The 27,255-nt window shown below is 36.9% G+C and overlaps 1 protein-coding gene across 2 annotated transcripts in view; it reads left to right on the top strand.

The window, feature by feature from the left end:
- The window catches only part of LOC143150886 (lachesin), a 452,222-nt gene that overhangs the window by 340,523 nt on the left and 84,444 nt on the right, over nucleotides 1–27,255 (top strand). For both annotated transcript variants that reach the window (XM_076319439.1, XM_076319438.1), the window contains exons 6-7: nucleotides 13,432–13,649; nucleotides 16,818–16,893. In XM_076319439.1, coding sequence (XP_076175554.1) covers nucleotides 13,432–13,649; nucleotides 16,818–16,893 — 294 coding nt within the window. The remainder of the gene's footprint in view (nucleotides 1–13,431; nucleotides 13,650–16,817; nucleotides 16,894–27,255) is intronic.

The raw sequence follows: 27,255 nt of genomic DNA, 5'->3' as shown, positions 1-27,255 counted from the left end.
ACTATCACAGTTTAAGAGAAGAGTACAAAGAAATATAACATTATTCTTAAATAATGGAAGATGGCTCTTTCTCGGTCCAAAATGCAGCACCTTCGTATTCAAATTTCTGTAATAAACGAAATAACAGATTTAACAGTTTCCCGCGCTAAAGGAATATTTATTATTAATAAATCTAAGCTACAAACGGCCAAAAAGTGGCGCTTATCAGTTTCCCCGCCAAATCTTCGATTGAGAAGCCGCAAGACGTGGGCGATGAAGTTAAGTGCAACCCTGCCGAACCCATATAACCTAACTCAGACCCCGAACCAACCCATCAAGCCGTCAGGTGTAGCTTTTACGCTGTTTAACATCCACCTGAATTAGCTTCCACCCACGTACGGGGCTTGTATTCGACACACTGTTCTCCGCGATCTAACTCGACGTCGTTTGCACTTCGCAATAGCTTTGACTAACGTTTAAACCGTACACTGGCGAAGGTGAATCACTTTCCACTGGTGAATACGAGCGCGTGGTCCACGAAGAAAAATCACCCGTCGATGCGTGACATATTCGAACGATTTCTCTCATCCGGTCAGCTACGACTGCCAAGTAAGTATTCGGGGTCGTTAGCGTCGAAACCCGGAAGGAAATAGTACCATTTTTGCACGCGATTCGTGAAACGAGACTTTAAGTTCCGTTCCGACTGGGTTCAACGTTGTAACTTTACTCGAACCGCCCTTTATTACGAGCCGTTTCTCGAGAACAGCAACTTACGAGTGTCCTACCTTCGACCACGAAAAGGGTGATTTATTCGATAATGGTTTCATCGTTTCGTTTCTTTTTTTCGTGTTCTTGCTAGTTTCGACAAGGAAGATTTACATAGCGAGAGAATGATCTGGAACAGTGTTTTTCAAAATGGTACGGGATCCCTAGGGAGGGAGGAAGATGATGAGTGAGCTCTTTATTTTTATAGAGAATATTTCATGCAAAATGTGCGAACTTGAATATTGCTGTTAATAGCTCCAGAAGTATAGTTTTCTTCTATAGTTATAAAAATACCATTTATTTCGTTTAATAAATGAATTTTCAACGTTTCGAAAGTTTACTTGGATTTTCGCGATGTTTTGTTTTATAATTTTTGTCTATTTTTAGTACAGTAAGTATAATTTGTTAATTTAAAAAGTTTAGAAAGCAACGATCTGTGGAACGATCTAATTTAGGAGCACGTAGTATTCGTAAAAATGAACGAAGAAGATCTTGTTAATAATGTAATCGTAAATTAATTTTCGAGAAGAATAGAACGAGGAAAAGTTTGACGTACATTTATTAAAATATATTATGGATATACATCACTCCTCTATTTTTCAACTAATTTGTAGAATTGCATAAAGTATTTTTCCATCTATGAGTCAAAATAACGGGAAAGGTAATCTCTTTGATAACATCTCGCAGAAAATTTCAACGAATCACTTTCTACTGCTTATTGAATTTTAGATTATCATTAATCCTTCGTCATCTATATCAAATGTACACTCCACTAGATTTTCCAGTTAATGAAGTAATTCATTGGTCTGAACAAATTATTCCTGCGAATGAATTATTTTAATATCACGAAATTGATATGATTTCCGAGGTGATTTATTAATAATGGGGCTGAAATCTGATATCAAATTTCGTTCGTACGAGTGTTTGGAAGTATGTACCACGTTGATCATTTTCGGCATTGGTTTCGTCTATTATTATATTTACAGTTCTTGCCTCGCATGTATGACAACCATATCGCGTGGCTATCATATACGAGATCATCGTAACGTCTCGTATATCTGCTTACAAATCTTTGGTATTTTCATAAAATCTACAACAGAATTTACGAGCTTGTCGGACTGCGTAAGTACGAATTATACCGACCGCAAATTTTATGGGGGTTGCCGGTTTAGGGGTTAATTTCGTTCTATAACGACTTGGCGGGAAATGTCGCGGTTTATGTTATTTGGAATGTTCCTCTTGGCGCGTAGAATGTCTGATTATTGTTGTTACACGTGTACAATTATTCTTTTTCTCGTAATTGTTCGACGTCGTTCGATATTGCAACTAGATTTACGCTTAATGAAAATTGTCGACAAAAATGGAGGACCTGTTTACAGTTTGGAAAAATAAAGTATACTTTTAGTCACTCGAGCGAACGATATCGTTGGACATATGGAATAATGTGTCTAAAACGAAAAACAGAGTAAACATTGAAGCAACATCGTTTATTGAATAATTATTTGACTATAATATCTGGTTTTCCTAAATAAAAATTCTAAAAATTGTTTCCTTAATAACTATTACAGATAGTGATAAAATTCTAGTTTTGTATATTTCGAGTCTCTGTGATATTTCAAGAGTCTTTTGGTCCTTTATGCGCTAAACGTGATACGACTTTCAAACTATTTCACGGACGCAAGAATAGCATATAAATGCTACTTCTTTCCCTTATTCACCTGCATATATTCAACTTATGTTATTGTCTATTTACATTTATTTTTGTTCTCTTGTTTTATTTCTCCCAAGAGGTGCCCCTTTGCCCAATACGACAATAAAGTTTCACACAAAGTATGTCTAATCTACCGAGTGAAACCACAGTAGGTGGTCAAATTTTAAAGATGTATTTTACTCATTTTATCGATGAAAAAAGATAAACGGTGCCTCAACTAAAGTATAATACTCCCTCTCATAATGTTACAATTTCTTCCCTTCGAGTTGTCCCTACCACTTCTTGGAATTTGTTATTATCTACGTTTCGGAAACAACGTTGATTAGTCTTCTAATGAATTCAGGGGGAAAAACAATTTTTCATATTTCTCATTCTATCATTATAAAATTGCTTTAATGTAATACATGGTGTACCTGGTATTTCCTAGTACTAGCACCTATTATCACAAAATTATAAAAATAATTCTCATACTATTCTATAAAAATACTTTTCATACTATTTTGTAAAAATACCTTTCATACAATTCTATAAAAATACTTTTCATACTATTCTCTAAAAATACATATCATACCATATTATAAAATATATTTCATATTGTAATATAAAATACTTCTCGTATTATAATACAAAATATTTTTCGTACTTTTTTCCTTCATTATCACGAGTCTACTTTAATCGGACGAATGACGTTCCTACGATGAAAATGATATCATACGCGTTCATATTTGATTGACTTTGAATCGCAGCGCTATAATATATACCGAATCCGAAGAATTCACCGCCGACAGAGACCGAACGAATCGAATCGAACGTGGAGCTAGGACGAGTGGTGTAATATCGAGAGGAAAAGAATTGCGGGAAATCAGACTCCTTCGCTGTCTAAGAAAATATACCGCGAAGCCAAAGGACGCCTCTTGCCTCGACAGAATAACGTAAGCAGCAGTGGTGGCTTCAGCCACTTCTTATCTACCAGTGTCGTATGCGAAAGACAGCAGGAAAAAAGGGGTGTCGAGGAGGACGGCCCAAAGAGAAGGGGGGGGGAGGGAATTGTGGAACATCGAACCGTAACGCCCGTCGAAAGGTTTCGTATACGAGGCCTCGTTCTTGCAATAAGGATCCAAGGCATCACGCCCACCCTCGCCTCTATCCCGTGAACCTTTCCAACCCCTTCTTACTCTCAGACGGAATGTTTTGCATTTTAAGAAGGTGTCGGATATCCTTTGCGCTATCCGAAGACAGCACTCCCTCGTCGGCCGGCATCGGGAACCGAGGGATGTCGGGCCAAGGGTGAAAGGAGGGGCGCGTCGAGGGGTGAGAAGCCTCCCCTGAAATCCAAAGTAATTCACGAGCCTGTATTACGTGCCAGGACACTCTTGCCGGGATATCCTGGAAAATCGGAGAGCTTTCGTGACAATCCACGCGGTCGTTCGGCAGTCGTCTCGCTTTCGTCGATGATTTCGGAAAGATTTCTACCTACCTTAGTCGAGCAACCGGTACACAAATCAGTGTTAATATACGCGTGTTCAAATTGTACGAAGTAACTTCACTGAAGGTATTTCTTTCAGATGGTAAACGATTTTTCGAAGAGTATTATTACACTCCTGTGTCGTTGAAACATCGATAAGTAATCAATTATTATGCAGAAATGGTTTGTAATGTTTAAAAGAGTCATACTCGTGGCTTGGAAGACCAAAGTTAATAAGAATATAGTCGGTAGAAGTATGTTAGTATTTATAATAACGTTTTAACCTGAGGTTTAGATCTTCTTCGGTCATAAATTGTTACATATTTAAAAATATGCGATAATTGATAACACGATACCGATATATTGGACAGGGTGCGTAAAGTGAAGAAATCTGTTTTCTCGAAAATTAGAGAAAATGACTATAAAATTCTTATTTGATAGTTTACTGCTCACTAGGGTCTCCTATGTGACACTGTTAGTGTTTGATCATGTAGCAGAACATTCCTCTTGTTTTCATTAAATGGGTCGTTACGTAAATTTTTTACATTTCTCAACAATACTTATTTGTCTATAAATATCAGATATTTTAATTATTCAATATACAATATCAAACGAATTTTATCTACTTTTTATGGTTTCCAAAAGCCAATTTCTAAAACTCTATATGACAATCTGTCGAAATTTTTATTATTATTTCTTCTTCTCGCTTGAAAATTAATAATGTCTTTACTTTTTACTATTAACCAATTCTTTTTGTTTTTAAGCAAACATTAATAAACGATTGTTTTCATAATTACAACACGTTTCACAGTAGTCACAGTGTAAGTATAGTGCATTACTTCAGTCAAACTTATACATGGTTGAAATTTGGATACACCTATCCATTATAAACTTATGCAATCCAAATGCATTATTTTTAACTGCTCCATGCGCGAATCAAATTCCTGGCCCGTGAACTGTTTTATTCGCGTTGGCAGTGTGTAGGAGTAATTTTGTTTGATGTCTGGAATTTACGAAGCATCGACAAACAAATTTTTTTTCATTAAATTGAATTTCTGAGAGAGAATGTTCAGTCGTTATTAGTATACCGCGGTAATATTTCAGTTATGATATGATGTAGAGCTATCCACAAGAGAGATTTTAAAGCCATTTAATTGCGGATTAATTCGTTTCCGTACATTTTTTATTTACAGTCGATTCGATCGATGTGCTTTTCACTTCTGTCAATGTGGAAAATGTTATAATTAGCTTAATTGCTTTCGAGTTCAGTTGAGCAGCGTTTAAAGTGATTGTGTTGAACAGTGAGTATCTTCAAATATCAATACGTGTTAGCAAACAGTACTAGTTAACCATTTCAATTGTTGGACATAAAAATATTTATATTATACGTACATATCGAACGAATTAAAAAAGAAATATCCATGCAATACATGTTTTCAAAATTATACATTTTAGTTATTGAATCGTCATTCTTCTATAACTCTTGAATTGCCCTAATGAAAACATTGAAATGTATCTGCTTTAGTCTTAAAAAATAGTTTGCTTCGTCATTGATGATGCAAACGTTTTTAGTAAATGTATAATATATATTAAATGAAATTTTCTTCGACAACTATAAATAAGTCGAAAAATACGAAAATTTAGTGAATAAATAAGAATATTTGGGACATTCACCAATTCTTCGCCGAAAATAGGAAAAGAACTGTTGAAATAGAAATCGTATTTAATCGACCTCATCACATGAAAATATACTCGCTGAAATTGAATTACTTAAATCAATTTTATTCTAGGAAAATTCAGGCTTGATAATAATATTTCTTCTGACAAGCTTCAATTCACATTTAACAAATATCTCTCTCGTATGAGCGTTACTTAAATAATTAGATTACTTGTTCCGAATAATTTATCAGTTATTCTGCGAAGATCGTTTATTTAAAGAAATGTGAACGTTCTGAAAATTAAATAACAGACTCTATTAAATTAATCGTGAAATTATACCATTAGTAATATATTAGACTACTGTTTATATCGGTAAGTACATTTTTAAGATTTCGAAGAAGCAATTTTTGGTCAGTGACTAATCGTTTACACAATTTTATTTATTTTGTATATTATTTTTATAAAAATACTGTGCTCACCTCTTTTGAAGTTCATCGAGCAAAACTCTCAAGAAGTAAACTTTGTGTATAAATTTCTTTAAGGATAGAGCAATATATTAAGATACGTTGTTTCTTTTTTTAACATTTTCTTAAAGTTTAAATCTTGCAACCATTATACTAAAAGGATTCTAGGGAAATTTAAAAAATGACCAACGTAAACTTTGAACGGAACTCCATCGTAGACTTTTGAGCATGCTGAAATACTCACTCTGAAAATAAAACGAAACAAATGATATTTAATTATGGAGAATGGAATCTTTGATATCTAGAGCAAAGGAGAGCATCTCTGGATACTCAGCATGGTCTTCGGGACCAGTCGCGAGGGGAGTGGAATTTAATTCAGTCCTTATTTACCGTGGCTCATGCTCAAAGAAGCCATCGGATGAAGCTGATGTGGATCCACTCCCTTCAATGTTCACCGCCTGATAAATTTTGTTTTCGCTGGCACTGAAAACCGAAACGTGGACTTTTCAACGCTGGCACGTTGGATCCGTCTAGACTCTGAAATTATCCTGAAAGCAGATCCTTTTTTTTGTGACAAAATGACAGCTATATAATAAGCTACGAGCGAGGTCTTCTCTTTCTCTGAGGTTGCGTTGCATTACACTTGCCATCGTGACAACTGGTAAAGCAATATGTGGTAACTTTGTAGAAAGAGTCGTGTTTGAAAGAGGCGGGCAAAGAGAAAACGAAAACAGCGAACCGGGACGTTACAGAGTCACCTGTGTCCGTTAAGATTTCGTGTTATAAAACGAACAAGACGGGACAGTCGAATTAAAATCCCGCGTTAGAGGTATCTCTAATTGAAGACTATCGAGACGAGGTAGGGAATGTTCGCGTTTTGGTCAAAATGAATTCCAGTGAACATCTGTTGCTAAATGAAAAGTACTATCGGGCTGAAGATTAAAAAGTGGGAGGAAACGAGTGTCGTACAACGAAAGCACAGTTTTAATTTTTGAAACGTTGGTGAGAAGAAAGGTTGTCCAGATGTTAGGAGCCGAGGACGAGGAGAATAGTTAGGTGGTTCTTTTCTCGGTGCACTTTCAAAGCACCGTAATGACTGTTAGCGTAATTTCAACTATAAAGACCTAAAGACTTTCGGTTTGTTTCATTTCCTTAATCATCAATCCGCTTAGACTTTCAAACTTTAACGTTGTCTTTACAGAAAATAAGTTCTTTTTGTATATTACCTGCTCTCGTATGATGGTTTTTCATTGAAGCAAGAATACAAATTTAATTCGTAACTCGTTAATTAAATGTAAAATGTGTGAATGGAAGGTAAACGTGTATTAATTTGAAAATTTTCTTCGTGTTGTGAAAATAAACTTCACCATGGTATACAATTTTATTATTATTATTATGTCAGTGTACTACTGAGTTTCAAACTCTCTTCGTAATAATTGAGTTATTGTGTCAAGTTTTACTGTAAATAATCGGAATTACTTTCTAATGACCCTCTATAGCTGTGTTTTAGAGGATTTTTAAGCCAAAATGATTTTGTTCGGTCGTTGATCGATGTAAAAGTTTCTGTGTCGCGAAAGGAGCAAGGAATCCGCGATTTTGAAGAACTGCTTTCTTTAAGGTGCCGTTTCAATAGGTTCGCTCGACTTTGGATGCTATATCGGAAATGATTTACGATAAAAATACCGCGGAGAAGCGAGCGATGTATACAAAATAAAACCGCCACCGTGTATAAGTTATACGAAGAAGACAAAAATCCAAGGAAAAGGAAATCTGAAAGAGAATCCGCGAGGGAGACTTCATCCAATTTATATCGGACCAGACGACGTTAGGGCATTTCCACATCTTCTTGCAGAACATACGCACGAACGCTTTGTTTCACTTTTATTCAACAAATACAAGAATAGGGCGGATACAGATTTTCGCGAATTCAATTGGAAATGCACTGGTCTTCGATTAAATAAATTCATCGACACGTACTCTGCAATGATGATGTTTAAAGAAAAGTAACACCTCTTCGAGCCTGCTGTACATTATAATGTACGTGGATTTTCGAATTGTTTTTCTATACAAAAACCGTTCACTTTTAGAACAATACGTCGTGTACGCACAATTGATCGTAACTTGACACTAACGCAGGACCATTTCAATGAGAGAAGTAGAAATATAAACATTCTTAAGAATATACAAAGCATACGAATCACTGTTAATATTTCTACAATTGATAATAATTCTTGAGTAGACGGTGTAATTTTAAGCACCACTTAAACCGAAAATATTCTAGAATTTTTAAAAACTATAATTTTTCTCTTTCAGGAAATTTAAAAATTTCACAAGATATTAACATATCGTGCTTTCTCTCGCCTATGCATATTTACGCGAGAGAATTTTTCCGTGGTACTATTTTATAAAAACTTGCATTCAGTTCTTCAATGTCGGAGACGGCGCTGTTTAATTTTGGACTATAATTTCTCGACAGACTTATCACCGTTTAAAATTTTCCATAGAACGAACATAGAATTTCAACTTTCACCAAATGCGATGTTAGGGTATTTCAATTACAGATGCTTCGCTTTGTAATGAAAATTACAAAGTTTAATGTAAGAGAGCCTGGAAGGTTTCTTATATTTTTACTTCAACGAATAATGTAATGTGCGTGGACATTTCTATGGAATTCTAAAACAGTAGAAAATGAAAGTAATTCTAACAGAGTGAGGAAAATCAATGAAAGTGGTAACATAAAGGAAGAAGGTTCAAAGGAATGCACTTCATTCTCCGGAGCAATTCAAGAGGATGTTTATTTAAATTTTCACGTAATTTACATTCACTTGCCACCGTATCACTTTTCTTTATCCATTCCGCTCTCCGCGTCGAATGCACTCTTACTTAAATCGCGATATTTATTTCATCCCATCAGTATTTCGCAACGAAAATAAATAAATTACACGCAATTGAAACAACTCGATAAACGTGAAAACAAATTGTATTCGAAAAAGAGGCGCTGTAAAAGTAATCGTTAGAAATTTTATTCGAAGACGGGTATGTACGTAATTTCATGAAACGTTTATACATCATGTTAATGTACATAGATTAAACTATATTTGTACGAAATTTGATTAACCAATTTTTATTTGTACTAATGTTATGGCCAATCACGCGGAGCTATCGCACTTTGGCTGGTATCAAATGTATACCATGATTAAATCATTTAATACGAAAAACGAATAAAAAATTTGTACATACAATCGACAAAATTTTTGTTCAATATTTTAAAAATAATATAAATATTCGATAAAATTGAATACTCGCCTTAGAAAAAAGTGTCCAACGTTTAACTTATTTGTGCATCTCGTCACCAACACCTTAAAATCGAGGAAAAGTTTTTCAAGATTAAATATCAAAAGCAATCGAAAGTTCGATGGAAGTGCGAGATGTAAATTTTTTAATAAATTTATTTAGGATCGGATAAGTAAACGGCGACGAAAGTGAGTCCGTTTCCCATTTAGGGGAAGATCGAGTTAAAAAGGAACAGTTTATGAAATGAGGCTTGAGATTAAAGATGTCTAACCCGTTTAGCAACATAAATTATTTATCATGTATCTCTCAACATCAAAGATAAGTTCTCAAGATGTTTCACGATCTTTAAATAAAACATGCCCCGAAGAATCTTAAGGGATCAAGAAAATCAAGCTTCCAAGCGCTGTTAAAGGTAGCGAGATAGGGAGCCATGTAATTCCCCGTGGAATGAGAGGGGTGAAAGTTGCTTCCTGAAACCATTCGACGGAGGATCTTTATTTAAATTTTAAAGCCCTTTACTATCTACGTGCTCTCGTATCAGTCTTCGTCTTCCCGGTCTGATGCTAAAATCAGATAGTTTCCTTACACAATATCCGATGTTCGCTCCATTTTTCCGCTGTAAAAATTAAACAACTCAGCGGAGAACGTAGAAACACCCACGTATCCAACGAGGAATATTTATACGAGAATGTTGGTTATACGAACTATGCTTGTATTTCATCTTCGTGCGTATAATGCATGTATTTCATTATGAAATTCAATTTAGATTTCCGTGTTCACGGAAAATTACATTCTTTCCATTCTTGACAACCCGTGCGATTCCGTGCCGGTAAAAACACTGGAATAAGTATTAACATTAAAAAGTTTACAATTCGTACAAATACTGAGATATTTGCTGTAGGAACTATGCCCGAGGTAACCAAAATTGGAGTGGACGTTTTAAATCACGGTCGACACTTTCAAATAATTTGATGAAATTTTGTTGAAAGAAGTGAGGGTGTGAATTGTTACTGATCGATGTTTTAAACGAACGATGGAATAATATTGTACTAAAATATAGTAACCAACTCTTGTACAAATACCTATCTTGAATAATGTACTTTTTCTATAGTTCTATACAGCACTTACACTTGCAAACAAGATTTTTCAATTATAAATATGAATACGAATAAAAGAAGATTGTTAGAAGACGAAGATTTGGAGACTATTGTGCAACTTCTTACAATTTCTTTTATTTAAGATTCAAAGCAATCTTGATATATTTCCTTAATTTCAAAAGGCAAATAGAATAAAATACTTTAAATCGAGATATTTCATTTTATTTCTGAAATTTAACCACCAAAAACGTTATTTTATTTTATACAACTCTAACAAACATTTTCAGTGAATCACTGTGTTAAATGGTCATACATCGGTACTCGATAAACCAGTGTGTCGCATTGCATATTCAAATTATCATAAAATACTTCCATTTGGTTTGACATCGTTTGCGATATAATCGTAATAAATTATGAAATATATTCACAAAAATCTCATTATTATTTACAAGTCGTTAAACTCGAAGAACGATAAGAATATCAAAACAATAATATCCAAAAGCGTACATCTACCAAGCGATAAAAATTTCTCCAAACATTTTTACTGGCTTTTCTTTCTTAAAGGTAATTAAAATTGTTTCGAGCAATTTTCTAAAAATGATAAAACCGCTTAAATGTTTTCCATATCCGAAGGGGCGGTGCACCGTCCTGATTCGCGGATGCATGATCATTTTTCATCTTCGTTTAAATTTTTAGCGCTACTACTTGCCCGGTACCTGTTTTTGGCATAATTTCCCCTCTCCCTTTGTCTCTCGTGTGTAACCGTTGTCATATTTCTGGAAAAATATGACCGAAAGTTCACGCGAAAGTTCAAAGTCACTGGGTGTATTGTTACGAGGTTTAAGTTAAATTGAAGCACTCCCATTCCATGGGGGCATTATCAGGAGCGAGGAGACGCCCATGGAAAACCATTCGTCGCTGCGAAATTACGTTTTTATTGAAGGTGCTCCACCGGTGAACGTACTTAAGTTTACACGACTTATCTTCCGAGATTTAATGTTTCGGAAATGGTGGACGTATCGAGCAAGGGTGTTCGTTTAAATTTGAACGTAATAATTGTAATTTTGATCCAATACATTGACAAGTGTACATAAATACCCATGAATATGAATCTTACGAGTAAATCTGCTATGCGTTCATTTTATCTGTTGCAAAATAAATCACGTAAATGTAGTACGCAATATTTCAGAAAAGGACATGCGATAAGTAATTTCGCATTAGAGATAGAATTATCTCTTTTGTGATCGAGATGTAGAAAAATCGCTTGAATTATTATTATTTGCTATTCCACTGACCACTTGATAGACGTGCCCGAGATAACTCGGGTCAGCCGTGGCGAAACAACTTTGTTCGAATAATAGATAACGGATAAAAACAAAGTATAGCAATTCGCTTGTAACGTTTATTCGATCGAACGATTAACTGGGTAGCTTTTTGTACATTCAACGTGAGAAGTAATATCGTTCTTTAAATCGAATCCAAATTTTTATTCAACCAGCAACGAATAAAATGTTATTTATCCTTTACTCGTTATTGGAAACTTTTATCTAGAATCGAATGAAACTCGTATTCAATATCTGAGATAATAAAGATATATAAAATAAAAGGGGGGAGGGTTATAAATTTTGTAGTAGAAACGTATAAATATATCTTCACAACTGTTTGTGAATATTAAAAGAATGAAATGATAAAATATTACGTTTTTCAGATCTATTGCGGAAATAATTCGGCAAGTGATTAAGTGTTATCTTAATATTACAGTTACTCGTTATAATAAATCTTTGATGTCATCGTCACTTGACGCGGATTATGCGAAGCACGAAAAATTTCAAACGACACAGTCTTCGCTTAACAACCGCGTGACACGTGTTGCAGGAAAGCTTAATTTTTTGTCGCAGCTGCAGATCATTGATTTTAACGTTTGCTCGATCCACAGCTGACGAAATAAATGTTCGATTTCGTAGCCGATCGGAGTTTCTATAACGTTAATACGCTCCTACGACATGTACAGATTTCCTCTCTCCTCCCCGTGCTCCCATTAGAAACGACAATCCATCACAACGTTGTAAAATAGCAAAAACCGGCCTGTTTCTTTTGTTCTTTTAATTCAAGGAACTCTATCGAATTTCCATAAAATATTACCGGCATTCGTCTTCATTCTTTATGCAGGTCCGGTCCATTTAAAATGAAAATGCAGCTGAAACTTCGACGTAACGCACATTTCAATATGCCTGTGCACATTTTAAGCCATTTATTTCTTTATTTTACTTTATTTTAAATCGCATGTCCTTTTCCGAAATATTTCATACTACATTTACGTAATTTATTTTGTAACACATAAAATGAACGCATAGTAGATTTACACGAATAATTCTTTAAGATTAGAATATCGTCATTTTTAATCTTTATTTCAGTCCAAATAATAAGAACAATGCAAGTGAGAATTATGACAGAATCGAAGATGAAAGCAAGACATTTTTTTATCAATTATTTCCCATTTTTATTTGGCTCGTAAAATAGGCCAATTGTCAATTTTCTCAAAGGATAATTTCACCCTCTCGATCCATATAACACCACCGATGTAAAATAATTTTTATACTACGAATGAATTACTTCATCTACTTACGATATTCTCAAATTTTCCGAATTACCTTGCTTCCCCGATTTTTCTCGTTACCACCGATAAACAAGGAACTCTCCCTTTCTCCTTTATCGAGCCGTTACACTTACAGAGTCGGTTCGTTCGTTAAAAAGAGAAATGAAATTTACCTGTCCCGTGCGAAACGAGAGAATCGGTTCGATCGTTTGACGGAAACATCTTTCCCCGTTTCGACGCTTTGTCTCGCTCTAGGACGAGCATCGAGTCACAGAGACTCGTGCTCGCCAAATTCAGCCCCGAGATTTATCGAGCGGGAACGGTTATCGATCCCGTTGCCTCGCTTGTATCGCTAGTAATTGGAACATTTATGAGCCAATCAATCACTTTTCTCGTTGCAGTCCCCCCTATGCTGTGGATACCGCACCAATTGGTCGGTGCACCCTTAGGCTACGCAGTCACGTTGGAATGCCACACCGAGGCTCATCCGACTTCTTTGAATTACTGGACCAGAGAGGATGGCGTGATGATTCACGAGAGCAGCAAGTACAGAACCGTATCGACACCGGAGAAACCCTCCTACAAGACGCACATGATGCTAACTATATACGATCTGCAGGTTAGTGAGAGACTCGATCGTAAATGTTTCAGATGCACAACTTACTTTGACGTTTCAAGAGGGAATATTTTCCAAATAGTTATTCCTCACGGAATTTTGGTACTCTTAATCCCAATTTACACCAATGTACCAAATTTGACTCAATTTTCATCCAACGATGTTTAACGTGCAATTTTAACAGTATTCTTTTACGTTGAATTCGAATTTATAATTCGTCTTTTTTCTAGCGCGTAGGGTGTTTGAACATGTGGTTTAATCAATTTATTAGTCAATAATTTGTATAATCTCGTATATTTGAAAGGTGTAATATATTACCTAGAACGTGTTACTTGTTGATTTCCTAGAATATTTGCTTTCGGGAACATCCCGTTTGAACGTTCAGCAGTAATCAGCTAGGACATTAATGCTTCATTTGCCCTGGTATCGCGTTCCTGTGTAGCTATGAAATATCACTTTGGAATTTCCAAAGTGGAATTACACGAAAAAATCACTTTTAACGCGTTGAATTATTTTAATTATTTCTAATTACTAAATCGTCAGGGAATTATTATTAATCGTTTGTAACCCGTAATTCGAATCTTCGTTGTCGAAATTAACAGAAACGTTCAAGAGTCAAAACAGTTGGTTAGCAGGGACTTTAATGCATTTTGAGATCCAACAATTCCCATTAACGTAAAAATTGCTTTATCGCGTTTTAATTCGATTCGCTTCAATTTTGATGGTTATCTTCAAATTGAATAAACTTCTCCTCGGTATTAGTACGCAAAATTATAGATTAAAATTGAATACCGGGGAAAGACAATTTACGCGGTGCGTTAACAAACTCGTTTTGCGAAATTGCGGTTCGAAAACGGTTTTCAAAAGCCGATGGAAAAATTGCTCTGAAAGTGTGCTCGCTGAGAAAGAATTCGTTAGATTATTCGACAGGTGGGGGTAAAAATGGTTGCACGTTAACGGCGGCCACGTTATGAAATTGTATTAAAACGACGAGCAACGGCTTTAAAAGGACACACCGATCGCGCGACCGTGCTCTCGAATTCGCAGTTTGCAAATATTGATCGTAAATCAAAATACACCAATATTGACAAACAACGGACGCAATAAAGTAATTGCCACTGGCTCCGAAATAAAAGATAAATGCAAAGTAGCTAGCTAGGCACGGGTTATTTTGCTACTTTGAACGATAAAATTATAAAGTTGTTAATAAAAATTCCTAGGCTTCGAACACGACACGATACAGCGACAATAGTTTTTTTTTTTTTGTAAATGGAAACGAAGAGAAGATTTAAAGATAAATTTCCAATTTTTAAATAAAATGCTCTCTTTGCTATCCAAAGATTCGAGTAATGCATTTTGAGAATAAAAGTGTTAAGATGCAGATTTTGGTACCGAAACGTCGGACTTTTAATTCTTTAATAAATATAGTAATTTACACACGTACTGTTTGAAACTCAGAGTCGGTCTGAACGATACAATTTCAATCTTAAAACAATACACATCTAGAGTAATAGAGAAGTGTGGTAATACAATGCTAAAATAGCAGATCACAAAGCCTTCGTGTCGTTTGTACGAGTGAGTAGCAATACGATTAACAAATCGGTGACCAGTTTCCTCTCGTGAGGCAGTTTCCCCAAAATGTCGATTTCCGTCCACCTTGTCGCGTTCGAGGGTAGTAAGATCGTGAGGAGGGACGCTGAGACTTGGAGCTAGGGTTAGGTTTGGGTTAGGCAATTACAGACGAGTCCTGTACCGTGGGTCTACGATACGTCGATCAGTATCGAGAACAAGACAGTAAGACGCTAGAATTGGTCGCCAGAATTTCACAACCATAAAAAAGCTTCTGGAGTTTCAATTTCTCGCTCGATTAGAAACCAGAACGTCGATATTTCCAACAGATGATCCTCAAAAATAACACGTAGCAAACGATCGTATTACGAACTCAAGTTTGAACGATTTTATCAGCTATAGTGTGTCTCCTCGAGGCTATACAACGTTTTGGAGAAAGCTGTTTCGAGTATTGAACGATTCATCGGCTTAAGAAGTGCACATCCCCCTAATTCGATACCTAGTCTGCTCTATATCTCCTTCCGGAGAAGTATAGCCGAATACACGATCGCTAACAGGTTGTACCAGGTTCTTTTCGCGAGCTGAACTCGTGTAACGCTATTTTGTGAAAAATAAAAGAAAAGTAACACGAAAACTCCAAGATTTCCCGTCCGCGGAGTAATCTCGAGACTCTGGTCCCGGTCCCGGTCCCGGTCCCGAATTGAGCGGAAAATACTTCCCTAACCTTAACTTCGTCTGGCATCAACACCTGCGAAGCCAACAGGTGATATTCGAAAAGTTTTGCGACATCTCGCGAGATTTATTCGCAGATTATTTTCACGTATGGAAAGGATGTTCTTAAAATTCCCGCGTTCCCCCTGGAAAAGAGGAACTTCCTCGTGTCGTCGACTCCGGGAAATATATACCCCTGTCCCTTTTTTTTTCTCTTCCTCTGGCCTTTTATTTCCGCGAGATCTTTATTGCGTTGCTTTTACAAGGATAATAAATGCGTCTGGGAAAAATTTCAGAAGTACAAACGAGCAAAGATAGAAGTTTTACTTTTACTCGGTCCGGGCTGTTCTTTATAAATCAAACGGCGCTACGAGTCAGCCGCAATAGAACTTATCAACAAAACTATTTTACAAGTTTTAACCAAGTGAAACGGGAGAAACGAACGGGAGACAAATTGGCGAGTAGTCTAGCAAACGAGACAATTGTATTTTCCGTGCAATCGATATTTGTCATTTAAGAAAATACCAGAATGTTTCAGAATGGATAAGAACGAACGATGAATAATCATGAAATAGTAATTCTAAAATAATACATTTCGATTGTCGAATAACCGGTTATGAAGTTCCTATTAGATCGAATTTCTATTGGAAGTTAATCGTGTGAAATTGAATAACCGTACATCTTGAATTAATAGAAATAAATATTAAGAAACGAAGGATTCGTCCGGTAAATTTTTTATCTCAATGAATATTAAACAACGTATCTTATCGATCGTTAATTTTCCATCCAAAGAATTTATCAAACGAGTATTATTTTCTTTGCTTACAAGTTATTCATAATTTCGACATTATTCGTCGATTTTTACATTTACATTATTATTGCATTTTTCAGGAGGAGGATTACGGCAGCTATAAGTGCATTGCGAAAAATCCGCGCGGAGAAACCGACGGAACCATCCGCTTGTACGGTAAGTGTCGTTTGTTTATTCGTGCTTTAAATCATTCTGTAGAAACGTTTGTCGAGCTAATGACGAATCGTCGGTCTTCGTGGCTCGCAAACGAGGTACCTCGTCAGCTTTTGCTGTCAAGAATTTCTAAAAAGTTTATCTCTGTTCTCCGCTCGAAATTACCATAAAATTGAAACTGTACTATGGTAAAATACTAGAGCCGCTCTTTGCTGGTGTATTTTACCGAGCGTACTAACGAGTCAATATCATGCAAAATATAGTCGGTCGCAAAAGTCTACACTCTATAAATTGCAATATTATGGACGACAGTTTCGGTAATCCTATTGGTATCAAATTCTTTGCCAATCAAAGATTGAAATATCAAAGAATGGTAATAATAATATCTATCGAGAGTAGTTTACAAGATAACATCGACGAATATTAAAGCGTGACGTCTCAAACGTGAACATTCAAATATTACAAATACGAGATATTCGAAGCTTTCGTAGTTCTCTCGAGGCTATTTGCTATAAATTCTTTTGGGAAAGCTTTCCGACATTTTGCCAGTATTACAGCCAGCTTTATCAAAAGATATTATAGCTAGGAACCATAAGTAGTGTAAACCGCATTAAACCTATTAAAATATGCAAACCTTGTTTCTGACATTGCACAAAGTGTAACTGAAATCGGCATTTAAACAACGATCATTTTCACTTCCTCGTACACTATCACAATTCATAAAATACAATTATTCAAACCTTCTACTGTTTGTTCAACGTCCCAATTTTTCGAACTCTTTGTTTTTCATACGAAATGCCTCGTAATTTATTTGCTTTTTGATAGCTTTGTATTATACCATACATTTCACATACAGAGTAACGTAGCGAATTGATTTATACAAAAAAAGAATTTCTCTAGATACTCCACAATTGTAATCAACTATACTATATCTAGAGTAGACAACTCTGCTCTATATATTCCGCAATTGTAATCAACTATACCATATCTAGAGTAGACAATACTTCTCTATATACTCTGCAATCGTAATCAACTATACTGTATCTAGAGTAGAGCTCTATATACTCCGCAATCGTAATCAACTATACTGTATCTAGAGTAGACAACACTTTTCTATATACTCCGCAATCGTAAGAAACTATACTATATCTAGAGTAGACCTCTATATACTCCACAATTGTAATCAACTATACTGTATCTAGACAGCACTTCTCTATGTACTAAGTTGTTCGGTAAGTTCTGTCGTTCGATAAAACTTATTGAACAGTACTGGATTGTTCATACCATAATAAGTAGACACCGGTTAACGAAGCTTGAGAAACACTGGTGTACATCTACATATACCAGTCTCGCGGAAGGTGTTCACGAAGTGGAGGAAGACAAGTCGTTCGTCGACACGCTCAACGTTCAGATGCAGAACGCTCCACGGACGTCGCATTTCGATTTCGGATTGGCTGCGTCTCGGTTTCCGGTAATTCGAATTTCCTCGGCAAGCATATACACGCAATTAATTAACTGCCTTAGAAGCCTCGGGAATCGTTCTTGCGGCGATCTGTTAATTTGCGATTAAATCGGTTACGAAATCGAGCGGAAACCTTGGTAGCCCGAGGTATCATTCGCGATCATACTGTTTGATTCGAAACACGAAGTAATCGCTACTAATTTCCTTGAATTCGAAACTCCTACCAGAAGTGTTCCCAATTTTCAATTTAAATAGTTCGAAAGCGTTCGTTTTACGATTCGACCTCAAATCATTTCTGGACGAAGCAGAACTCGGACATCGTCGTAAACTCGGAGTATTTCAATCTTAAAAGAACACACATCTAGAGTAATAGAGAAGTATGGTAATACGAAGTGTCACATTCTGTCGAAGAACTCTATAGCTAGTTAAGATCACGAATACACGGTTAAATACACGATCGTGACACTCTCATCGGTATCGTATCCTTCAAAAAACATTTTCTACATTATTTCACCGGTAGATAAAATTTTTCTCTCGACAATAACTTCGAAAAACCAATAAGAATCATTAACCACTCGCAACAAGAGTGTCCATAGCCCAGACAATTAACAACTTGAGTATTCGGCTATTCCAATCTGTTCTTGCAATTCATATTAAATTTCGTAATTTCAAGTGCAAAAGATAACATAATTAGTAACTTCCTATCCAGAAATATATTTCAAAAATACACAGATCATACGCACGATAAAAAAAAAGAATCGAGCGATTCAATTCTGAAAGTCTATCTACAGGGTAGCTCAATCATCGCGTACGAGAAGTCGATAGCGTCGCAACATCCGCGATGAATAACAGCGCAATTGTGAACCCCGGTAATTTGCATTCGCTGTGAAGCCGTCGGCAGGTTTTCCAAATACCGCGAAAATCTTCCAGGGTGACACGCAGCTTCTTCCGAAGCACCCTGTATACCAAGTTTAATGTATGCATATGACATAAAGAGTCGGCGGAGAAATGGCCGGCCGGTGTGCAAACGCGCGTGCACGCGAACGTCACGTACGGACACGTGCATGGAAACGAGGGTGGGTGATCCCAGTGTTCGGCCCCTGGCCGTCACGAGTGGGTGAGAAAGAGAGGAAAACACTCTCCATTAGTATGCATCGGTTTTTCGCATTAGCGACATTCAAATGAAGCGAGCGTTTAGCATAAAAGGCTGCCGGCAAGAAAAAGGGAGGCGATCCGGGTGGCGATTACCCTCGTACCTCCTCTCTGCCCCCTGGGTGGAAACCAGGGAAAACGGGACCAGATTCGTGGAAATCAGTGACTGAGAGGGCTGCTTCTATCGCGATCCCGCGAATTGCTTGTCTATCAAACATTCGCGAGGATAACGATCTGAAAGTTGATGGCGATTCGAGAGGGAGGTATAAAACATGAGTTCCTCGAGGGGATGGTTTGAAACGCGAAGAAAGCTAGTTTTGCATATACAAGAGTCTAGGTTATAAAGTACCGGATATAGAGATTCGTACGATAGTAATAATATTTTTCTACCCGTTAACCGAATTAATATCTTTCATCGAGAAACTTATTCTTCGAGATTTAAGTCGAGTTGTAAGCTATAGGTACAGTAGTTTCTTCAGGGAAGAATTATGTTGTTCAGAATGAAGACAAATTCCAGTTTGTGTTGACCAATGGTATTTATCAATCCGTTGAGGATCCCTCGAATCGCTTGTTTATCAAACATTTACAAGGATAACGACCTAAAAGTTGATGGCGATTCGAGAGGGAGGTATAAAACATGAGTTCCTCGAGGGGATGGTTTGAAACGCGAAGAAAGCTAGTTTTGCATATACAAGAGTCTAGGTTATAAAGTACCGGATATAGAGATTCGTACGATAGTAATAATATTTTTCTACCCGTTAACCGAATTAATATCTTTCATCGAGAAACTTATTCTTTGAGATTTAAGTCGAGTTGTAAGCTATAGATACATAGTTTCTTCAGGGAAGAATTATGTTGTGTAGAATAAAGACAAATTCCAGTTTGTGTTGACCAATAGTATTTATCAATCCGTTGAGGATCCCTCGAATCGCTTGTTTATCAAACATTCGCGAGGATAACGATCTAAAAGTTGATGGCGATTCGAGAGGGAGGTATAAAACATGGGTTTCTTGAGGGGATGGTTTGAAATGCGAAGAACTGCTTTTGCATATACTGGAATTCAGGTTATGAAGCACCAGATCTAGGGCTTCGCAGGATTATAATAATATTTTTCCACGCATTAATATCTGTCATCGAGGAACTTATTGTTTAAGGTGTAACTTAACCCAATTTTTCTTGGAGATTTAGAGATTCCAATGGCAATTTTCGAACTTGGTTTTTGAATTAATTTGCAACTTTCCCTGGTGAAAATTAACTCTTGAATTTAATCTGGATTTTAAGTACGGTTTTCTGTCGAGTATCGCTAACTAATAATCTCTCCTAGAGTAGTTTGAAACAAATTGTAAAGGTACTGTTGGAAATATATTGGAAAAAGATTACCGTATAATTTCATAAATACATGCACAGATATCTGTGCAGATATCTCTACCGTATAATTTCATAAATACATCACAGATATCTACGAATACATATTATTCGTGATAAAATTATTAAAATGTGTCCTTGATTATTCGAACGTTTATTTTAATTAAATTCAAAGAACTCGTTCGTTTTAAACGTTTTCAACATCTTCGGAAAAAAATGAACCAAAATTACGTCCGAAGAAAGTACCTAATTAACGTGATTTATACAAAATTATTGACCAATAAATAGGAATATCGTATAATTACACAGCTCGTGATGTCAAAATCTCGGTAAATTCTGTCAAACTTAAATAATTTCAACTGTAATTCTAGAATATTGTTAGTGTAACTATAATTTATATTAGAAAGCACTAAGACTGAGTTGAAAATAAAAAAAAACATATTGCAATACGGACTTTTGTAAACTGAAATCGCGCGTCAACTTTTCCCATCCAATTAGAGGATTATTAAGTCACCGGTTCCGATAGCTACACAACTATGTACACATATACGTTCGTACGCAACAGGAGACACGAAACGGATCATCATCGTAAACAACGTATTTCGTATCTAGTTAACTAGCTGCTGTTGTTCCGACATGTGCAACAACCATTTTAGGCATCGTTTGATCAGAAAAGGCGTACATATTTGACCTTTGACCAGTGATTTGATGTTAGTAACTGTAGTCGGAGCTGTATTTCGAGCGATCGACTCGACAAGCTACTGGTACGTACTAATTTTGGATTATTACCTGGTAGATGGAACCTGAAATTAGCCGGTCGCTGAAAGCCACGTCGAATAATCAAACGCGCTGTGAACTCGCGTTTGAGAATCATCGCCATATTCAACTGGCAAAGCGCGGCTAATAACTTTTATCGTGATTGGTTATTATCAATCAACATACACTCGGGCTTAGCTGATTACAGCCAGTGTTGTACACGTAACGAAGTTTTCACTCGATTACAGATTACATCTGCCTCGAAAAAGTCGCGTAACAATTGCATTGCGTTTACCAAGAGGAGAGATGCAAATAAAACAGGAAGAAACGTCGTGCACTAATGTTAATTTGAAATGAAAATGGAACGTGAAAGTCGCGCAGAAACTGAAGTTGAAACTGTGAATTAAGAAAGGGACGAAGTTTGAATTGCAACATCAGCGAAAGTAGGAATTAAGTGAAATAGTTAATTCGACGACGAGATGGAAATTAAAATTAATAACCCTGTGGATATAAATATCGAGTTAATGTAAACGGAAAACGAGAGTTAACGTTCGAACAGTTGTGTTATGAATAATTGACTATTTGTCAATGGAATATACTTTGGAAGTATAAGACACGTCCTGTAGACAGAAAATGTGGCTGCAGAATTCGAAGAGAAAACTTTGTCGGGGAAACGTTACTTTCGTCGGAATTAAGTGCAAATGCGTACGCAAAAATAACTTAACGAAGAAAAAGGCAGAATAAAGCGGGCGTAAATATACCGCCGGCATACCAGAGGGAAATTCTCGGCGTGTTCCAGGGAAATTGCTTTCTAATTGGCGAGATTTCTAAAAGTCACACAATAGCTCAGAGGGTTTTTACCTTCGGACACGAATATTACTTACTAATTGGTCGCTTTTATGAAACGGTAAAAGTATTATTCTCGGTTTCGCAAACGCCGCGCGGGACTCTGTTTACAATTATTCAGGGTTAACTCTCGGAATTCTGTCATTATTCTTTAGACGGTGTTTCCATTCAGTTTGTTTTCATATTTATAACACGCGTTAATTCTTTACGTAAAGTTAATCCCGTGTTTGTAGTGTTTTATTCGCGTCGCAATTGCACGTGTATAAATCTCAAAAGTGTCGACAAAAAATATAAAAATATTCTCAATTTTACAAGTAATAGGGATCAAGGCAAATTTTGCAACTCCTTGTTATTGTTTAATTCGAGCAACACGTTGTACATTATTCGTAGAAAAGTAAGAAGAGAGTGAATTGATCATTAGGAACGAAGTAAATAAATTCTAGAGTGTATACTTTTATTTAGAGTATCTACTTGTTAAATACTATAATCTGATATAAATGTGATACAATATGTAAGATGAAACCTCTTAGTAACAAATGTCTCCTTTCTGGAAATAAAATCAGATCGTTGGGAAGAGACTATCGGTTATATAAAAGATTGAACACTGGAAGGTCACACTGTCAAATAAATTAAGATACATCGAATGGTTCTCTTTTTAGAAGATTTGATAAATATACACAAAATCGAAAACGAATACGTTCGCTTAATACTGTATCGTACAAGTGATACTTCGTCTTATTGGACCAGTTACCTCGATACTTGTCGAGTTCCTCCACCTCGTTTTCTTGCAACTATCAAAGTTCTATTGTAAGTGCAGTAAGAACTCGGTTTCACGTCGTGGAGACTTCGTTGGTTGCACGCGAGTTATCCCCATCTCGTAATTGACTCGAAGGTATTGCCCTCTGGATTACTCGTACTCGACATTTGTAGTCGACAAACCACATTCATCCTCGGGCTTTGAAGATCGTGTCTCTAATGAAATTGTTTGCTAAACTCCGCTAGCAAAAATGATTCAAGTACAAACATTCTTGCAATTACTGGATTCTGAATACAATGAGAGGACTAATTGTTTCGAAAAAAAATCCTTCGTTAATGACAAATACTTTTCTAGTTCACGATCTCGGATAAATATGGTGTTACAAACGAAAACTTCGACACCCGTGAGCGCTGCACGGAACTCGTGCTCGAAAGGAGTCATTTCCCGATTCTGAAGAATACAATTGTCATTCAATCCCCACCAGAGGTTTTCCAACGAATTGGCAAGATCGTTATCGCAAAATGGATCCAAACAGGTCCATCGGTAACTTCGTTCGATCGTTTGCTCCCGAGGCACTCGTCTTCCCTCGTGCCTCCTTTATTAATCAACGCGGAATCTGAACTTGCTCCTACGGATATCTCTCCCCGTCGCTTTTTTCCGAGATATTATTTCTCATATCCGCGCTACAATGGTGACTGTTATGTTTCAATATACTTCGAAAGGAGTCACGGTTTACTTTTTATTTCCTCGCTTTCAATGGGTTCCGGGCTTTGTCCATCGTCGGTTGGTTCCCTCGGCCAGTAGCCGAGTGATCGATCTTTTCCTCCGCGAAACATCGGCTACAAAGAGATACCGGTAGTCACGAAAGGAATTCGAATTCATTCCGTTTGCCGCGCGTGGAACGGGCCGGAGGGAAAGACGAGAAGTAGATAGAAAGGACAATGAGATCACGGCGGTCCGTGGAAGTACCTAAAAGGGGCGCGTTGTCGCGAAACGTTCAGCGAGACAGAAATCGAAAACGAACAACAACAGGGTGGGAAGGAACGAACGAACAAACACCGAGACGCGGAATACCGGGACGAACACTGAGGGTGGGGGGAGTTGAAGTGGTGGAATGACCGAAGAGAAAAAGAGACGAAAGGAACGGGTGGGGACGGTAGACAGAGGGAGCCGAAATTAAGTGGTAGAAGTCAGAGATATGTCAGCCGAGTTTTATTAAGCGGCATAAAAAAGAGATTTGTAGTCTGACCGAGAGTTAGGCTAGGCGAGCGGTCGTCTCCCCGTCAAAGGGGGTTGGAGAGAGTAGAGGGTGGACTCTGGTTGCGGGACCCGGCCACAGTCGGGGGGAGTGTGCGTACGAGGAAGAACAGAAGGGAGTTGAACGGGAGAGCAGGAGGTCGTAGAGATATGAATTTATTATTAAGGACCGCCTAAGGGCCAAAGTACCCCTGTTTCTTGATAACCAACCATTCCGTCTACCCCCGTCGCCGGCGCGCTTTTCTCCGTGGGTTCTACCACCCCTCTGCCCTCGTGTTCCTCACTTTTTCTGATGCGCAAACCCCTCCTTTTCCATCGTTCGACGTGGAAGCTCCAGCACGGCTAATTTATTCCATAGTCGAGTCAAACTGCTATTTGTGAGGGCTGCCGGAGGGTGCGGGAGCGCACGAGCGAAGGAACAAAACTTGCGGGCGTTCCGCGGATAGCAACAAAATCGTATTCATTCGGCTGTTCGCTTCTACCCTTCGCTTCCCTTCTCGGTCTTCTTCTTCTTCTTCTTCTTCTTCTGGTTTCCTCAGACTCGGAGCTTCTGGTATACATAATGCAACGGTTCTCTTCCTCTTTGGCCCCCGACCGAGACGAGGATTTAATTGTCGGTCGTTACGCGAACTTCCTATGGGCATTTATGACGCTGATTCTTTCACCCTCTCCAACCTCCGCCCCCCACAACCCCGCTCGCCCCCTCTTCGTTGGTTATCTCGTCGCTTTTCCATCCTTTCGTCTTATTATTAATTACGTGGCCGTCTGCTTCGGATTTGGAGCGTCTAGAAGATTAGTCCCAGCTTGAGTTCTCGCAATTTTTCAGCTCCCACGAACTTGCGAAACTTTTCCCGCCACGATTTCGTTTACCTGCGAATGGAACCAAAGAACGAACTTTGTTACGTATGATTCCATAGTGTTTTCTTTCCTTTTACGCAACGCAATGTTGCCTCTTCGTTTCGCTTTCGTTGAAGGGGTATCTTTCTTCGGGGTTGTGTACGTTTAGAGACAACTGCATCGGGTGGTTATTATTGTAATAATTATGCACTTGCACTTGCACTTTGCTATTGCATCGCGTACTGTGGGTATATGATTACTTTGGAAGAGTAAAAAATATTTTTAAAACCATTTTTTAACGGTACTATAACCAGTCATTGCAACGTCTTGTCACAAGTAGACGTGTGTGAGTATATAAGAAATATTATTCGTTGAAAATTATTAATATTAAAATTTTCTTACCAACCATTAGAAAATATATTGTGTAACCGATACTCGAGTAATACGAAGTCAGCAATACGCCTAACAAATTTTAAGAAGAATCAGAATCGAACAATGTTTGTAATTATTTACTTTTTATACATTCGAACAAGAGACTTGTTAATCAGCAGTTACGAACTGTTCTCGAAAAGAAGAATTTTGTTAGTTTACTATGGAATGCAAATGATCCTTACACGTTCATTTATTTGTATCGTTACAATGTCGGAGGATTCATTAATTTTCCCCTTGGAAAAAACGAATCAGCTTATTCCTCCCACGACACTTACCATGTGTATCTGTAGATTTAATCTCATACGCGATATTAAATCTTTCTTTTCTTCTGACATTTCGGTTGCTTGTGTTCTCGCTCCCTGTTATTAACCCAAACCAAATTAGCTGTTCGTTCAGGAAATTAGAGAAGTAAATTACGTTTGTTGATCAAAAATTCAGAAACATACTTGCTCGCCTATTATCCCAAGAAAGGTGAGTGGAAAACATTGCGTTGCTATTGTAGACCTTCGTTGCCAAGAATAACGTAGTACTTTTATCGTTTTAATTGTCACTGATATTTCAGTCCATCTGCAATTAATTTTGTTATCGCGACTATGCTTTTCTGAGTACGTATATCATCCGTTGCATCGTTGTTACCATGTTTAGAACTAATTTTACGTCAAAAGCTGTCAGTGTGGGATTAATATTTATTTTCAGTATAAAGCAAATTGGAGCGAGGCGAATTTAAAAAAGCATTTTGCTTTCACAACGTTTGTAGCCGAGTAAATATTTAATAATACACTAATTCAACAATATGGTTACAGGCACCGACAGATAGTTATTATGCTGTTACGAAATCAAATTTTCATTTTTGTCACTTTATTTTTTATACTCCTTTTGTATCTCGTATTAATTTTCTATTTTTATTCCATTGTATTTCATATTGTATTCGTATCTATACATTTGCAATATCTATTTTAAAGAAATTGTACAGAGATTTATGCTATGAATAACAAATATCGTATTTGATCAGTAGATGCATACGCTATAGAAACGATACCTAATCGACGGAAGGCAAAATGCATTGACAATCGTCAAGGTTTGGTTTAATGTGCTTCTACGATGGAGTGCATATGAGCCACAATAGATGCATATGCGATGCATAGTAGGTGGTAATTACGCACATTGGTTATGCTAATCGAAACACACTATCACAGAGAACATGTAACAGTGTTTCTAGCCTTAAAGTATAGAGTTTCTTTGATATGCTACAAAATGAACGTAAAAACGTAAAAGCGTAAAACGTGAAACGTAAAAACTATTTAATTTTATTCAGCTTCTTAGATTTTATTATGAAGTAAAATGGATATAAGTGTCTACAATTTGATTAAGTTATTTTCTTCTTAATTGTTTATCTTCTCTCATTAGTTTCACTGTTGCATTGTACTTTGAAACAGTTTTTATCATTACTTTCATCGGAAAACTTTTTCTTCAATTTTTTCAGTCAACGAGAAATTTATGA

Source organism: Ptiloglossa arizonensis, chromosome 9, assembly GCF_051014685.1.
Source record: "Ptiloglossa arizonensis isolate GNS036 chromosome 9, iyPtiAriz1_principal, whole genome shotgun sequence".
Taxonomy (NCBI): domain Eukaryota; kingdom Metazoa; phylum Arthropoda; class Insecta; order Hymenoptera; family Colletidae; genus Ptiloglossa; species Ptiloglossa arizonensis.
The sequence above is the reverse complement of the archived record's forward strand: the minus strand, read 5'-3'. Positions and strand labels throughout refer to the sequence as shown.